General features: G+C 31.7%; 1 protein-coding gene across 2 annotated transcripts in view; it reads left to right on the top strand.

Moving 5' to 3' along the window:
* Positions 1-18,381, top strand: part of LOC132103460 (cyclin-dependent kinase 14) — a 176,437-nt gene that overhangs the window by 405 nt on the left and 157,651 nt on the right. For both annotated transcript variants that reach the window (XM_059508585.1, XM_059508588.1), the window contains exon 2: positions 4,510-4,541. In XM_059508585.1, coding sequence (XP_059364568.1) covers positions 4,510-4,541 — 32 coding nt within the window. The remainder of the gene's footprint in view (positions 1-4,509; positions 4,542-18,381) is intronic.

The raw sequence follows: 18,381 nt of genomic DNA, 5'->3' as shown, positions 1-18,381 counted from the left end.
GTAAAACGCGCGCCGTTATCGTTCACAAGCGCTTCTTCAGTTCTGAGGAAAGTTTGTTTTCGCTGGAAACGACGGTTAAATTTACCAACCGAAGAATTTGAACAGATTTAAACTTCAAAGTGTGATTGTGAAGCGTCTGAGCTCCTCACAAACCAACAACGAATAGAATACAGAATAGAATTGAGTAGAATTCTCCATCTGATCGATGGTGAGGTGATCGATGCGCGTTGTGCTTCATTGTCAGGGTCTCTGAGTTCATATCACTCACATGAATTCATATCTCATATCTGATTTGGGAATCTTTGGGATCCCACAGATTTCAGTGCCCTTCATTTCACCCCAAAATTATTATTATGTATTATTTATTCTTCATAAAGTGAAACCGATAATGTTCTGTAATTATATGTGTGTGTGTGTGTGTGTGTGTATATATAATATGTATGTTATTTATTATATTTTTATATTTATTATTATTTATTATTATATTTCTAAAAATAAATATATATTATATATATATTATACATTTAATACTTTATAAAATACTCTATACAATGTTTTTTTTATAAATCTTATAGTAATTATATAATTTTTGGTTTGTAATAAAGCCTGCTAATATTTGATGGTTATCCAACATCTTAATGTTGCTTCTGTTTGAAAATGCAATTCAACAAATCCAAACAGATAAGTGTCCTGTGCTTCTCAGTGTCTGTAGCAAAAGCAAAGCACGTGAAAAAAATGCATTGCATTTCTTTTAGACCTCAACCATAATGCATCACCTTTTCCTATTATCAAGCCAAAATGTTTCAATTAATTTCCCTATGATGCATCAAGTTTAAATGTTGTTTTGAGATATCTGAGCTTTACAGTTTTAGTCCTTTTTCATCAAATGTTTCTCGTTGGTAATGTCTCATGTTTCGGTATGCGCTCAAATGGAGGCCAAATGATTTGAGCAGTGCTTCAATACAGTTTTGTGGCTTATTGCATGTGGTCTGTTAAGGAGAGAGCGTTGAGCACTAGTTAGGGAACTGAACTGGTCTTCTGTCAGTGTCATAAAGGCTCTTCTGTTGCAGCGGCGCTTAAAGATGCTGCCTGAGGGCCTTTCTATCCTAAAGACGCTGACTTCACCCATCACTCATCTCACACTTGATCTGCGCTCATCCGTTCTGTTAAAGCAGCAGCGAGGCCTGATGATTGCACAGGATACTTCATCCGGGCTCCGTTCCAAAGTCTAGTTAATTATGCTGCCTGAGAAGACACCTTTTTATTGCATCATGCAGAATTCACTGCAGCAGAATATATACAAGATTTCAATGAACTTACTTTTACTTCTGTGCCTTAAAGCATAAATAAAAACAGTTAAGTCTTATAAAAAAAGACTGCTTTAATATGCATGTAAGAGTATCATTAAGTGAAGCCTGTGATGCACTGCATAAATAATTCAGATTAAATAATCTATGGTTAATCCGCTTTTTGAATATTTTTCTAAAGCCTTTTTATATATTACATATAAAAATATTAAATATTTTATTGCATACAGTATGAACACACAAACATGCACGTTTTTATGTTTTGTATATATTAAAATAGTAAATATTTTTATTTTGAGTATATAAATGTTATATTCTTATTATATATTCTATAAAAATATTATGTGTTATGCATATCATTTAAAAACTATATATGCTGTTTATATAACTTTTTAAACTATATATAAATGTTTTAAAATGTGTGTGTATATATATTTATATAATGTAGATGTGTTATTAAATTATTTTAAAATATTATAATTAAATAAAAAATATATAATATTCTTATTACTACATATAATGAAAATATTAAATATCATAAAGATCAACTATTTGTTTTACAAATTACATTATAAAATTATATTTGATAAAAATTACTATTATTACAATGTAATTTTGTAAATATAAGTTTAAAACATTTTTATATATGTAAAATATTTGTAAAAATGTTTTATAGTGATAATTAAATTTTTTCTTTAAATATAAAATCGGGCTTGAATGTTATTGCAATATATATATATATAAACTTTGTTTTGACCCAGTACTTGTTTGTTACAGTATGACATCAATTAATGCATGTCATCAGCTTATCTAAATAGATTGTGAATCGAGTCTCACGTTCACTTCATCTGCAGCATATGTACATTTAATTAATTAATTAATTCATGTAGAACGTTCCAAATCTCTTCCTTCTAAAGATGCTGTCTATGTAGGCGTCACTCAGCAGTGCAGTGCACTAGTGTTGTGTTGTCTCCTCATATCTCTCTATGTGTTTCTCAACATCTCTTTATGTTTGAGGTTGCATGATGATCTTTTCAGGCTGCAGTCGGCTGATTTTAGATGATCTGAACGCTTCAGAAAGCTCTTCATCTGAGCTCAAAATCTCCATCCCACACATTCAGAAGATGTTTTTTTCTGTATTGAGTTTGCTCAGTAAGATGCTGAGGCTGCTTTCATGCTGATGCTGCAGAATGCCACACAGCTGTCTTATAATTAAATCATAATCTTGTGCTTTCCTTGTTGTTTTTTCTATGAAGTTAAATCTGTAATATCTCTGTCGCAGTTTTCCTCAGAGGAAGGAGCAATTTACTGGCTCGTCGCTTTAAAACAACAACCGTGACGTGAATAAATCATATTGCGAGGAGTGTGAAAGATGCTCAGCAGCGGCGTTCATTAAACACTCGTACTCGTTACACGACTGTGTGCTTTATTAAGAAGCTAAATGAAGGAGATTTGTCTGTTTTTCTGCCTGGTCTGGATGCATTATCATGTAAATACTATACAAAATAAAATTAAAATTAAAGGACCGATTGTAGGGTTAGGTTGAGTTTTATTGACACTGTTTATATGCGCAGAGTTGATTTTCACACTATATTTTTGTATAGTTATAAAAAGCAGAAATGTGAAGCTGGTAAAAAAAAAAAATGTATAATTGTATTTTTAAAATATATTTATTAATTCATGCATATTTTAATTATTTGATAATATATAATAAAATATTTAATATTATAATTTTTAATAGTTCTGTTGTAACCAACAGCATGTCAAAAAATATATATATTATATAATTTTTTTATATATATTATATAATTTTTTAATATATTATAAAATATTTAATATTATAATGTATAATAAAATGTATGTGTATATATATGTTTGTGAAAGCAGTGCATTATAATATAAAGGTGATTGCTTATGTGCATTAAACATTATATCTATATATATTCTACATTTGAGTTTGGCTCTAATATGGGTAGTTTATTTGAGCATATGTTGGTGTATAGATTGTGGATCAATCCTCCCTCGGGGTGAGACACAATAGAGATCTTTACCGCGATCATTAAAAGATAAAATGACTGTCATGCAGTATTTACAGACATACAGAGAGCAAAGCATTTTCATCAACAATCAATGCTCTGCTCCCAGTGGACATTTCATCCCGAACGACGTCCAGTTTCTGTTTTCTTCATCAGATGATGTTCTCTGTGAAGGTCGATGTTTGCTGTGAGAGAGGAGCAGGTTAAATGTTCATCTTTCAATAGACAAAACCATTTGTCTGTGGATTCAAGGCTTTATGGGAGATTAATAAACCACTTCATTACCCAATAAGATCTCATAAACATCAAAACCACATTTCACCCCAAAATCAAAAGAAACTGTATATTTTTTCATGGAGTGAAGCCTGTGATGTACTTTATAAATACCTTAAAGTTCATACGGTCTATAATTCATGAAATGTATAACTTTGATTAGTTTTTAATATTTATTTTATTATTAATTTTTTCTTTAATTTTAAATATATATACATTTTTAATTACATTAGATTTTTTCAATAAAATAAAAATATATTGTATTATTTAAAATAAAACATATTAATACAATACAATATATTTTGTGTTATTATTTTGTTATTATTATTATTATTATTATTCAAAAAGTGTGTGTGTGTGTGTGTGTGTGTTACATACATACATACATACATACATACAATATATAACTAAAATGAAATATCATATTAAAAAACTTGATACTTTATAAAAATACTTTAAATAAATATGTATTTTATAAAATATTTAACATCTTAAATATTTAAAAAAAAATTTATATGAATGTTTATATTATTAACACACACATATATATATATATATATATATATATATATATATATATATATATATATAATATATCATTATTAATAAAATGTTAAATCAATAACAAAAATATATATAAAATAAAAATACAACTTTTTTCATGAAAAATGTAATTTGTGATTTCTTCCGTTTGGTTTTGTGGTTAAATGTAAGAATATTCCTGTGGTTGTGGATGGAGAATATTTCAGTCAATTACAGTCTTATTGGTTTTTCATTTGCATGTGCAGAATGCATTAAAGAGCCACTTTTATGCTTATTTAATTTTTTTGTTCACTGTTGAATATTCAGTTAAATGGATGTCTGATATTCCTTCTCTTTCTCTCCCCATCAAGCCTTCAAGAAAGAAGACAGCGGCTTCGACGAGGTGAGAGACACTGCTGACGCTTTGACTTTCCTGATCCTGTGAATGTTAATATAACCGCGGTGAGCCGTCATTGATAGAGAGCCTCGGCTGTGTTTGCTGTAGTCCTGTGCGGTCTGTGGCTTCATGGATTTCCAGCGCTCTTGACTGTCCCCGGAGCAGTGCATGCTGGGATGTGTTGTGTGGATGTGTGGGTCTCTGGGGTTGAAGTGTCAGCTGTGATCATCCGAGAGATGCTTCATTGTTCTCCGTTGTGTTCGCTCTGGAAACAGACCTCGAGTGACACACAAACGCTCAACAGGAAGAACAAAGACAACCCTTTTTACACTCTCAATGCTTATTACTAATTTTTCTGTTACTCCCAGAGTAACATTTTAAGGGCATTTGAAATATCTTAATGCATCTTTGACAAAAGGAAGTGCAGGGTTTTTTCTACCTGTCAGCTAAACGACGCCTCGTTGTGCTTCATGATTGACAGCTAGAGTTTCTGAAATGAGTGAGGGATGTAAAATAAGGACTTTTTTAGTTCCAAATGTTCATTTGCTACATGAGCAGACCTCTATTTATGTTCACAACCCATTTGACTTCTGGAATCTGACGTGAAACAGGATATTCCGGTGAAAGTGTGCGTTTCATAATACAATATCGAATGAGAGGCACTGATGATGTCAGCCGCAAAGAAACATTGTTTCTTTGATGAAAGATTATGCAGAAAAGTTTCATTTTTCTTTGGAAAAACATGAAAGAATCACGTAGAATAGAAAACAAGTTTTGCATTGACAAGCAGCACAGTAATTTTCTTCAGAAAAAAAGATAAATAGGTTATTTTCTCCTATTTATTTATTTATTTATTTATAGGAAATATATAATTTATTTTGTTTTGTATTTTAAATATTAAACAAATAATATTTATATTTTTTGCTATTGTATTATATATATATTTATATGTTTACATCATAAAATTTTTACATCATAAAATTTTATTTCAAATATTGTTACTTATTTTATAATATATACTATTAAATATTTAATTTTATATTAAAAAAATATTTTTATTTATTTAAAATAGTAAACTATTGTTATTTACTATAAAATAATTTTTTTATATATATCATTTTTGTTTTCTTTCTTTCTTTGAAATATTAAAGAAACAGATACTATTTTTTTATGCAATCTATAATCATATACAGTTTTATTGCTATTCTCTATTTAGTACATTGATGTTTGCTTTGTGAAATGCTGCAGCAGTATTTCTTGGCAGTATCTATTAATGGTGACTATTTTTAGCTTGTTTGTCCATGCAATGGATGTCTGCATGCAGTTTGTTGAGATGATGAGATTTGTGGTGTTCAGAAGCGTTCTCTTCATGGGAAGCGCTTCGGTCTGTTGGCTATAAATGTCTGCCGCTGCTGGAGAAACATGTGAAGAATCTGAGACGGAAAGAACCGTTTCCTGTTGGCCATGAAATGCGTCTCTGAGAAAGCAGAAAGTATTTGACCTCCCCGAAACTTGTGTGTGTGTTTGTGTGTGTGCGTGCCTATATATATATAATATGTATAACTAGATGTATAACTAGTTTTTCTGCTAGTTTCTCAGATTTTGGCTTTTCAACCACAACCACTTTTGTTTAATCAGACCACACTGTGAATATTTTTTTTTATTTTTTATTTTTTTAAGTAGTATGTTTTACAAGAAAATACAATTTGATTCTTTCTACTTCAAAATTTCATGTTTAAATAAAAAAATTAATTTTGTGTTTAAATAAAAAAAATTACAAATGATTTTTATATTTACATTTTCTGATTACCAATAAAAGTCAGAAATTAAATTTTATCCAATTAAAAAAAGCAATTTAGTCTAGTTAAATTAAATGCAAATAAATAACTAAATAAATAAATAAAACAAAATCTAAAAATCATTTATTTTAAATGTTGCAACTGAATTTACAAATCTCAAATGTATGCAAAATGCATATCATATTGGGTTTTGGTATAGATTATGTTTAACAGTTTTATTCAATAATTTGTGTTATGAACATTAAAGCGAGTTTTATGACAGCAAAAATAATCTAACGTAAAATGTAGAGGAAATGAGCATGCATAATTATACATCCATTAACACTCCATACTAAAATAAATAAATAATTTTTACTATTAGTATATACTAATAGTATTTACTTTAGACTACTGCAATGCTCTTCTCACAGGTATTCCCTCCAAATTGCTGCATAAGCATCAATCGGTTCAGAATTCTGCAGCTCTTGTTCTCTCTAGAACATCTTATACTGATCACATTTCTCCGGTTCTCCAGCAACTGCACTGGCTCCCTGTAACATATTGAGTCGAATTATACAAATACAGTGAAGATGTTTAATGCAGATTTTATGAAGATATTCAAATATTTATGAAATTATGCTGAATGCTGAAGTTCATGACTCAACAGGAAGTTGATCTGAACAGACACACTGTCATTACTATAAAGGTAAATCAGTAGCAAAACTCGAGAGGTTGAAGATCTGAATGTGAGAACTTGTCATATTAATATTTGTATTTGTAAGTTAAAATTTACACTCACGGCTCTGATGTGAAGAGTTGAATCTTTCAATTTGCACACACAATGATCAAAACACCCGTGTTTTGAATTGGAAGTTGTAGATTAATAGTTACAAATGTGTAGAATTACATTCACACAAAGAAAATGACATATACACATGTTTACGACATATTTACTTTTGCACTTTACTTCAGTTTCGCTGCACAACGTCAAGTCGGCACTTACAACCTCTCAGATCTGGAAGTACAAGTTCAAATCCTAGCGCTCTGACTTTTGCTACTCTTTTTGCGGTATTCTGTTGCAAAACTCACTTGTGCACTTGTATTTGCAGATGTGAGAGAGCAGAGCTGGGGGCGGGGCTTTGGTGCGAATGAAGACATTTTATTGGTCGATGCCCGACCGATGAACAACGCCAATTGTTTTCACTGAATATCCTTAGCTTTGACAGGATTTTAAGACACTGCATTCATTTTGCCATTCAGGTATTAATAGTAATTTAAATGATTAAAATGATCTTAATTATTACTAATAATTAAAGTAAAAATGTAAACCAAATGAGAAATATTACTATTGTAATTTCACTGTAAAAATATAAAAAAATATATTATTAATGTTGTTGTTGTTTTATTATTATTGTTAATAATAATAATAATAATAATAATAATACATACATTAATAAATATATGATTAATAAATTATTATAAATAAATATAAAAATGACTAAAAACTAATTAATACTGTAATATTTCATTGTAAAAATAATAATTTATTATTTATTATTATGTTATTATTATGTCTATATACTAGCCCCGAATGTTAAACCATCAAACTTTTATTTTGATTGATTGATTTAAATACTTTACTGTCATATGACGAAATTCAGTGTGCAACTCTTCATTGTAAAAAGAAAAAAATATTATAAAGATATTTAAAGATACAACACACCAAAAATAGATAAATAAACAACATAAGTATAAACCGTAGAATATATAGCACCGCCCGGTTCCCTTAAAGCTCCTCTGTTGTTAATAAGTGCTTCTCATTACAAGTTTGATGCATGTGTGTGTTTGTTAAATCAGCTGAAAGAGTTCATGTGGATCATTTAAGGCGGGCGTACACGGTGCGATTTTTGCTGTCGTACGAGTTCGCATGCGATTTTTTTCAATCGTGTGGAAATCGCGTATGCTCGTATGGTCGCGGCTCGTATCATTTGCGATGAATTACGAGCCGAGCAGAGTGGCTTACGAGCACTTCCCGACCTCCCGATCATTTTTAAACATGTCTAAAAAGTTTGTGAGCTATCGGTTTGAATTCGTGACATGTGTGCGGTTGAACGAGCCGATTTGTTGATTTATCTGAAGTTGACCAATCACGAACTAGGAAAACCACAGAAGAAGAAACACGAACAGGGTAGCGCCACGGCGAATGTGGTCTATTGACCAGGAGGATAAACTCGCTGAAGTCTGACAGGAACAGCGAGCGCTGTATGATGTTTCTAGCAACGTGTACCATGCTTTTTAGTTCTCTCTCTCTCTCTCTCGCTCTCTCTCTCACACACGCATTATGTAGTTTACAGGGACTCTCCATAGACGTAGCGGCCAGAGGTGGAAAGTAACGAATTACATTTACTCGCGTTACTGTAATTGAGTAGCTTTTTTGTGTACTAATACTTTTTAAAGTACTTTTTTAAATCTGTAATTTTACTTTTACTTAAGTATATTTTGTTTGAAGTATTGTACTTCACTACATTTTAAAACACATTAATTACTGAGTAAAAAAAAATAAAAATAACAAAAAATAAATCGCTCCCTGGAAACTACGGCAGTAAATGGGCAGGAGGGCAAACTGGCGCTAAAATCACAAGAAAGATGCAGACGGTCAAAACAGGCGTTAGTGGTGCAGACACCGCTGAAAACGAAACCCCGTCATATTCTGAAGTTGAACTCGAAGGAAATGAAGTGAACCCCTGGCCATATGTATGCTCGATTATGCAGTGTAAGCTGTACTTGCCTAGGAAGACCAAACTAGCAGTTTATAAAATCTCGACAAGACATCAACCCTTCGCAAGAATGTAGAGGTAAGCTAAAAATTGCGTCGTTGCATTGGTGGTTAAAATGAAGCTTTGACATTTTAGCAAGAGGTTTTGCACAAATTAGCCAAAAAGACAGTGGTGAGGAGTGTGCTATTTTTGTTTTAATGATGTGTGCGCGAATTTATAGTGCGTTCTTTCACTTTGTGATTCAGTCTCCTAAAATGCATTTAGAATGATCACAAAATTGAAGATATAGGGGCAGAAAATTCACATATTTATATAATTTCATATATTAAATCAAAATCACACAAAGAATGCCATCTTTTCCTCCAAAAATCATCATGAATATATGCATACATATATATAACAGTTCAGTAATAGGGTGACCACCCGTCCCGCGTAGCGCGTGCGCGCACAGCGTTTGAAGCCCAATTCATGCGTCCCGCAAATTGAGACTGTGTCACGCAAAATCAATGCTTGCTCAAAAAAAGTTGATGGCTCTATATCCTCGAGCCCCAGGCAGCCAAACGAACATTACTTGACAGTTCAGCACGCTACTGCGAGAGCGGGAGCGAGCGAGTTTGAATGAGAGATGAAGTTTACATCTTTATTATTTCTGTTTTAACGTTTTTGCTACATTATATTTATATTAAAATATGTTATGTAGGCAATAACTCAGTTTACAATTTGACTAATTTACTGAGGTGGCATCGTTGTTAACTTACAAAAATGATAATTTGGTGGATAATTGACATTTTTCCGTTAATAACAGGTAGTGTATTCCGATGTAAAATTAACAGTCGCCTGTGGACGCTCAACAACCATCTTATCTGAGCTCAAAACACTGCTTGAGCAAGTGTCAAGATACTAAAAGTAATAAATACATAATTATGAACGTTTATGTGTGTTTATTTTTGTTCTCTGTGCGTTATTTTAATAGCAATTAATGATTATGAACATAAAGCATTACAATATATATATATATTATTATTATTATTATTATTATTATTACTATATACTATCGATGAAACCACAAAGCTGACGCGGGAGGTATGTATAACTGCAATATAAAGTAATTTTGAGTATTATTGCTATTAGTATTATTTTCTAAAATTAGGTAGATGTAATATAAAAGTACACATGGCAATGTTTTTGCAACAGCTCCAAGTCTCACGCGCAGTGTAGGTTATACGTCACTGTCCGAATCCGTTCACTTATTTATTTATTCACTCCTTCCTGATATAGTGAACTCAATGCCATACACTATATAGGGATTAGTGAATGAGTGAATTCCCTTCCCTTGAGTTGTGATGTCAGACTTTTTTTTTTTTTTTACTTTTCCTGTGGTGTTGAGCAACTACAATTCATTTTAATCCTATAATTTTATATTATAATTTATTTAAAGTGAATAAATTGTAATGAAAAATTAATAAAATAGATAAAGTAAATCGTAAGTGGAAGTACATCTGTCAATTCTGTCATGAGCATACATCAGCAATTACACACGTTTAGGGGAATAGGGCATTATTAATATACCATGTAAGGTGGTATGTGCTAGAAATGGGTAAACCACTATCAGGGAGTCTGCCCATGGGGTGTCCCACATTGTCCCTCAGAAACGTACCCCTTGTCCCCACTTGGGCTTATTAGCAGGTGGTCACCCTATTCAGTAAACATGTTAATTAAGAGACTTGCGTTTTAGACACCATATTGCCTTTTTTAGCTCTATTTCTACAACAGAAAATAATTCCAAACACAGCCACCAAAGCACAGTTTTGCGTCTCTGAGCAATGTGACAGTGTTTCGTTCCTGAATGAATCAACCGTTTAAATGATTCGGTTCAATCGCAATGACTCACTTATTAACAGTGACTTGCTGACACATACTGGCCATTTTAATTTCACATTTAAAGTATCTTTTGATTTTTTTTTTTAAATAATTAATTTATTATAATTTCAAATGAGTATTCAACATTTTATGTCTTGTATATCAAAACATTATTCATGCATTTGTAACTGCAGGTTAAATGCATTCTTGTCCTGCCTTAAACAGTGTAATACATCTAAATGCCACTTCCAATGAATCTTCTGCATTTCCTCTGCATTAAAAGATGAGTTTGTTGATACTGATTTGCCTGGTAACAGCCCAAATGTTTTATTATTCTAAATAACTGATTCCTTTAATTAAAAACAACTAGTTTGAGATGAATAGACCTATCCCAGGGGTCAAACTCAGTTCCTGGAGGGCCGTAGCCCTAACCCTGCTCCAGCACACATATCATGTAGTTTTCAAATAAACCTAAATGATTAGATTAGCTGGATCAGGTGTGTTTAATTAGGGTTAAATCTAAACTGTGCAGGACTGTGGCCCTCCAGGAACTGAGTTCGACACCCTTGGTCTGTCCCATTTTTGACTCCCTCCCACTGTTAAAATGTAACTAAGTAATTTTTACTCTGAGTAAATTTTAAATGAGCTACTTTTTACTTTTACTTGAGTAGATTTTTAGACTGGTACTTTTACTTGTACTTAAGTAAAATTTCATTAATGTAATGGTACTTTTACTTGAGTAGAATATTTTTGTACTCTTTCCACCTCTGGTAGCGGCATTCTATACTGTATATCCCCATACACCTCTATCCATTACGGAAAATGCATGTTTAAAATTTCTATTAAACACCGTATAGTATTTTTTAAAGCCATTTGGTTTACGAGGGCACAGGAATTGTCCTCACAAACCATGTTTACATTGTAATACCTATTTCAGATATTTATAAACCTACAAGAACACACACACACACAGGGCGACCAAACGTCCCGGTTTCCTATTGCTGAAAAATAACCTGTACGTGTAGGAAACAGTCACGGCTTGTATCAATATTGTATATGCAGCAATGGGAGAGGGAGAGCAGTTATATTAGGCACGTTCGACTTGAAGCAGCGCTGCACAGAATGACATCACCTGTATGGCATCAAAGTACCGCGAGAGCGATTCGAATGCATTGGATATGTGTGCTCTCTTAGCGCTCTCGCGGTACTTTAATGTCATACCTTCTGTGCGTGCAGCGGTGTTTCAAGTCGAACGCGTCTATCAACTTCGTGCGATTGCTTCTGGAATTCGCAGGTTGTAAAATCGTGTCGTATATCATCTCGTCCGTACGATTTTCAGATAAACTCACTCGTGCCGTGTGCGTGGACATACGATCTTCCGATCATCCGAATTCGCACCGTGTACGCCCGCCTTTACTGTGAGATGCTGAAAACACGAGCTGCTCACGTGAAGATAAACACAGTGCTGCGCTTCGCTCTAAAGCACACAAGTGCACAGATTTATTTCATTAAAACTGCAGCCCTTCCACTCAGCCATATCAGGATTTGGGTTTGATTTCTAAGACTCTAGTGTTAGCTGTTGCTGATGCTGCAGGCTGGATCTTCTCATTGAGTTGATGAAGGACAGATTCGGTCCCCGCTGCGCTCACAGACTGCTGATGGAGACCGAGACGCGGCTGAATCTTAAATAACGCGCTGGGTGTGAAGCCCCGAGGGACCCGGAGCTGCGGTGAGAATGTGTTTATAGAGAGAGCTCAAATCCTTCTCATCGTGGAGAGAAAGGAGACGCACTTTGATGAATGGATTATTGAGAAGAAATGCACTCCTTTAGATTCAACTTTACATTTTCTAATTCAGCAGATGCTTTTATCAAAAACAAGGTAAACTTGAGGAATACAAGAAGCAGTTCATCTTAAAAAGGAAATAACATAAGAAGTGCCTGTAATACAAGGAGGGATGTAAAGAATGGTGAAAGCACAGAAGTGTCATTATTATCCAGTAATATTACATTATCTTAAATTACATAATATATATAATAAATGTGTATATAAAAAATCTTAAATAACACTAAAAACAATTATTCATACATATATATATACACACACACACACACACACACACACTTTCTTTGTAAGAAATAATGCACAAATTTAATTTATACATATGAAATCATATAGAATTACATATATAGTATACATGTACATATATATCTATATATATCTATATCTATATATAATAAATTAATTAAAACTAAAAATATTAAATATTATTTAGAAATATTAAATTATATGTATATTTCTAATATTGTATAGTAAATTAATGAAAACAAAATATGTATAATATTTGGAAATATTAAATTATATGTATTTATATAATATCATATAGTAAATTAATGAAAACAAATTTTTGTAAATATTATTTAGAAATATTAAATTACATGTATATTTATAATATTGTATAATAAATTAATAAAAACAAAACATTTTAAATATTTATAAATATTAAATTATATTAACATTATACCTAACAAAACATATTATTAGAATGACATTTTTATTAACGTGTGCATTTAGCAGATGCTTTTTCCCCAAACTGACTTATAATCAAGGAAATGAATTCATTATAAATGTGTGAACTCTTTATTTTTGGATCCAGTCGTGATTCTCGAACGATGAAGGCGTCACAAAGGAAATTGTAATTCTTTAAACACGAATTGCAGTCTTTTCGTCTCCTTCCTTTCTTTTCTCTGTGTGTAAGAAGTTCAGTATTTATTCTGGGCTGAACTGGAGCCTGGCACGTTCTCTGCTTTCATTTGTTTGCTGTCAGCATGTGGAATTAATTTAATAAATATCGTCTTTCATCATGTTAAAGGCTCCCCAGTTATCTGCAGAACGTGCTCGTTGATGCCACCATAAATCGTGTATTTTTTCTTTTGTGTTTGAAGGAAAAGCTTCATCCTCATCTTGACATCTCCTCGTCTTTGATGTTGAATATAATCTGATATAAGTCTCATAATCCACTGCCTTTCGCAAATGAATCCTTAACACACAGTAAGTGGGTCAGAATCTGTGACGACTTTAAAAGTGCTTGTTACTTTTTTGGCACACGCAAAAATTTAGATTAAAGATGCATGTATTTGAAATGCATATAAAATGTCCATCCATTTGTATTACACAGTTTTAACACAAATAAGCTAATAGATTTAATATGAGAGGCTAAGTGTATTTGTCAGTCATACAGAAACGGGTCGGATTTTATACTCAGTTTATTACTACTAAGAAATCTCACGCTTACCGGTTTCATTTATGTATAACTGACAAATATGCATAACATTAAGATTATTATTTCATGTTCAAGTTGTGCAATGCCAATTTTACATGCAACTAATATAAATAAATATTACATTTATGCTTAAATATCTGTATTGGGGATTAGAATTCTTGGCCGAAGCTGAACAAAATGAAACGCTGGGCTCCTAATCATCGTTACGCAACGTTTCAGCACAGAAATCCAGCGCCAGCTCGAGACGTCTTCCTCTTTGCTGAGACTAAATGACAGTTTTAATGGACTGCCGTGTGTTTTCTTCTTCCTTCATTAGCTCATAATGAAGTGTGACACGCTGAGTAAACCTTCATCCCTCATTCGTTTGCTTGGGTTTGTAGCTCTTGGCCGTCATCCATCCGTTCAGATGCTTGCCAATTACGCTTCGGGACGGACCAAACACACAAACCGTCCCGGCTCGATCTGGATCAAAGACAGATGACAGGCTTTCCTTCCAAGGAACACAGTCAAATTTTGGTCTGATAGTCTGCATCATAAATTTGATCTTGGGGAAATGAAGCAAACATACGGTGCTGAGCAAATGTTAAATGTTGAGTGCATTGATATTTACTGGTTTGTCCTCCATTTATGGGATTTGCTTCATATGCATGACCCATATGCTGTTTGTAAGGATATTCTTGTCGATGCTTGATAGTGATGCATGATATATCAGTACCATATAGGTTATATCTGTCGATATTAGATATTTTTAAATGTATTAATTTATTACAAATTTAATGCATGACTTTTATTGGTTATCAGAATTTGTGTTTTATAATTATAAATTCTATATTATTATTATTATATTTTATTTATTAATATAGTTAAACAATAAATCAATATGAAAACCGGATTTTAAAACATTGTATTAATATCTGTGCTTAGTTAATTCAACTGTAGCATTTAAAATAGTTTTCTTGCTTTATTTTTTTATTTATTTAGACATTTATCATCAGAACTTTTAATGTGAAAAATAATTGGTATTGGTCTATAAATCAGTATTGATCAGAATATCAATGCTTCCTTTTTTCTTGAGTTATTACATCAAGGAAATGCGTTAAATTTAACACGTATTACTTAACCGATTAATATGACTTCTGCTTATAATGATAATAATAACAAATAGTTATTTACTTAAATATTTAGTATTTTATTTATTATTAAAATAACTTAAATTAAATAAATATGTGCGTGAAATTGTTTTATAAAAAATTACAGAAATGCAACATAATTACTAATAGTTTTTCTAAGATTTAAAGAGATAGCAGAAAATATAAAAACAAAGTGTAAAAAATAAAATATAAATATTAAAAAAAACAATATTATATCAATGATATTGTTCTGTGAACGTTCAGTATATGTTCTGTTGCAGGTGTTGTATAAATATAAATCAAATATTCTGCTATATTAAAAACTGCTGTATTAATTAAAAAATATAATGGTGATTTTTATTTGCCAATTAAGTTCCTAGTTTGATTTCAGTAGCAAACATGCTGTAAGAGTTGGAACGTTTGATTCAATTCAGTGAATCAGATTTTTTAGTGAACTGATTCAAAACTCTGATTTGATTCAGTTGCTTCATCACTCAGCATTTTTCAGGTGTTGCAGTAAAAATATATAGGTAAATATTTCAATTAAACAGTATTGATGCATATAAATGAAAACGATTAAATTGAAAAAACGTTTCTGAATGTTGATTCTTCGGTTGAGACAACGGTTTGTTCATCTTGAGATCTCTGAGGCACAGACAATGATGAGATCTCTTGTGAAGTCTCTAGATCTCTGGATTCTTTTTTCAGTCTGATTTCAGTCTAGGAGAAATCTCAAAAATCACTTCAAGACGTTCCCGCCGACTGCATCTGACCTCAGCATGAGAGTTTGATATTGATCCTGATCCAGACCTCCAAAAGAGCATTGTGACCTTTATAGGACAGAAACACAGAAGAAGTGCTCACTTCTCATCCTTTTAAGGGCATTGCGGGAACATGTTTCCCTGTTTTAATACTTCTCTGTTTATTTCAGCACTGGGTTAGATCGCACAATGTCCCTGAAGGACTGGGAGATGCTAAAAATATTTTTAAGATCTTTAGGATATTTCTCCACGTGTAGATAAATATTTATGTATTTGACTTCGGTCTGAGAGAATATTTGCAATGAGAAAAATTGAGATAAAAAATCAAGGAGATTAAGAATATTTGTAAAATGCAGTAAAGCCAGTTAAACACTACCAGATAAAATATATTTCTCAGCTTTTTGATGATATTTTTAACCTCTATGCATCTTAATATTTGTTTATATATATTGCAAATAAAATACAATTAAAAAAAAATTGTTAAAATAATCAGATAAAATATGTCTCAGCATTTTGATGATATTTAATATTTATATATTGCAATAAGTAAAATAAAATAAAAGTGAATTAAAATGAAATGCGTTATATGTATTTATCGCAAAAAGTTAAATACTGTTAGAAAAATTTCTTAAAAATAATCAAGTTAATCAATATAATAATAATCAATAAAAATGCATGTTTTAAATTAGAATATTTAATTAATTTAAATTCATAATTTAATTTATATACATCTATAAAAATGGCAATATTCGCCCATGTGTATTTTACAAGAACATTCTCGTGCATGAAAAATAATTTTTGTTTTGAACTGATTTATGACTTATGACTTATGCACAGAATTAAATCAATGTCTGTTTGTTTTAATGAGAAGCAAATGCGAGAAAGGACCATGCATCGAGTCTTAATAGACAACACAGAATTGCACTGGAGTCTTTGTTTTATCACTTTATATTTCCAGCAGATTTTATATGAATATTGATTATATCTCTGCTCTCTTGATTTTTACAGTAATGTCACGCGTTTGCCTTCCAGCGTCGATAGGGACAGAAACGACTCGATCATTGACGCAGTTCTCAATCACACGTGAAGCTGTGAGGAACGAAGCGTCAGGGTTTCATCCGTAATCCCACCGTGCCAGCGTGGCTTAAGACCCTTCCTCTCATTAAATAATGAGCTGTATTATCCGTATGTTAATTAACCTTCCTTAATAGCCCCTGGAGGCCGTGTAGTAGATATTAAACTGCAGATTGCGGTGGCCTGCGGAGCTGCTTTCGTTTGACAGGAATGAAGTCGGGATTTAGATGCAGATATCATTAAGGTGTTCACAATGTGTTTAATAAGTGTGTAGGTGTCTTTGGAGATTTATAGAGATAAATGAGATCTTGAAGAGAGTTTTAAATGAACAAAACTTCATGATCTTTCTGACTACTGTATCTGTATTCAAACTGTTTTGAGTTTGAGTAAATATTAGGGTTACACGAGTTGGGAGAGAAATGTATTTATTTATCAGAAGCATTTTATTAAATTATTGTATTTATTTACTTTATTGTTTAAAAATCCCCTGGTTTGCTGTGCTTGTTTATTAGGCTACACAGTATGTATATATTTATTTAAAATATTTTATTAAAAAAATATGTTATTAAAAATTATTAATTAATATTTTAATGTTTATTTAATATGAATAAAATATTAAAATATATTTTATTATAAAGTATTCCATTTAAAATTAATATATTATTAAATATAAAAAATATTAAAAAGTTTAATGTTCTCTATGTTTGCTGCACAATTAAATTTTATTTAAATTAAATTATTAAAATATTTTATTAAAACATTTATTTTATTAAAAAGCTCCATGTTTGCTATGCTTGTTTGTTTATTTATTTAAATACTTCATTAAATAAAATGTGTGTATTGTCCACGTAATATTAATGCTTTATGAAGTTTTTTGATTTGAGGATAGTTTGACCCTTTTGACCCAGCTTTGGATTGCTGCTTGACCTCTAGTGTAAAATCTGGGTTGTGTTGTGAAGCAGTTGCTGTAACGGAGCCGGTTTAGCTCTTGACCTTTGCGTGAGGAACTGCACCAGTGTTTAATCCAGTCTGCTGTTGTAGTGATGAGATGTTAAGCAGCAGCTGGTGTCTATATTAACATGCTGTAATTAGGGATACTCCCTCCTTGATCCCAGCTATCTGAATGACGTTTCAGTCGTTAGCGTGTGATAACAGAAATATGCAAAGCGTTCTGGAAATGTCAA

Source organism: Carassius carassius, chromosome 24 (assembly GCF_963082965.1).
Source record: "Carassius carassius chromosome 24, fCarCar2.1, whole genome shotgun sequence".
Classification (NCBI taxonomy): Eukaryota; Metazoa; Chordata; class Actinopteri; order Cypriniformes; family Cyprinidae; genus Carassius; species Carassius carassius.
The sequence above is the reverse complement of the archived record's forward strand: the minus strand, read 5'-3'. Positions and strand labels throughout refer to the sequence as shown.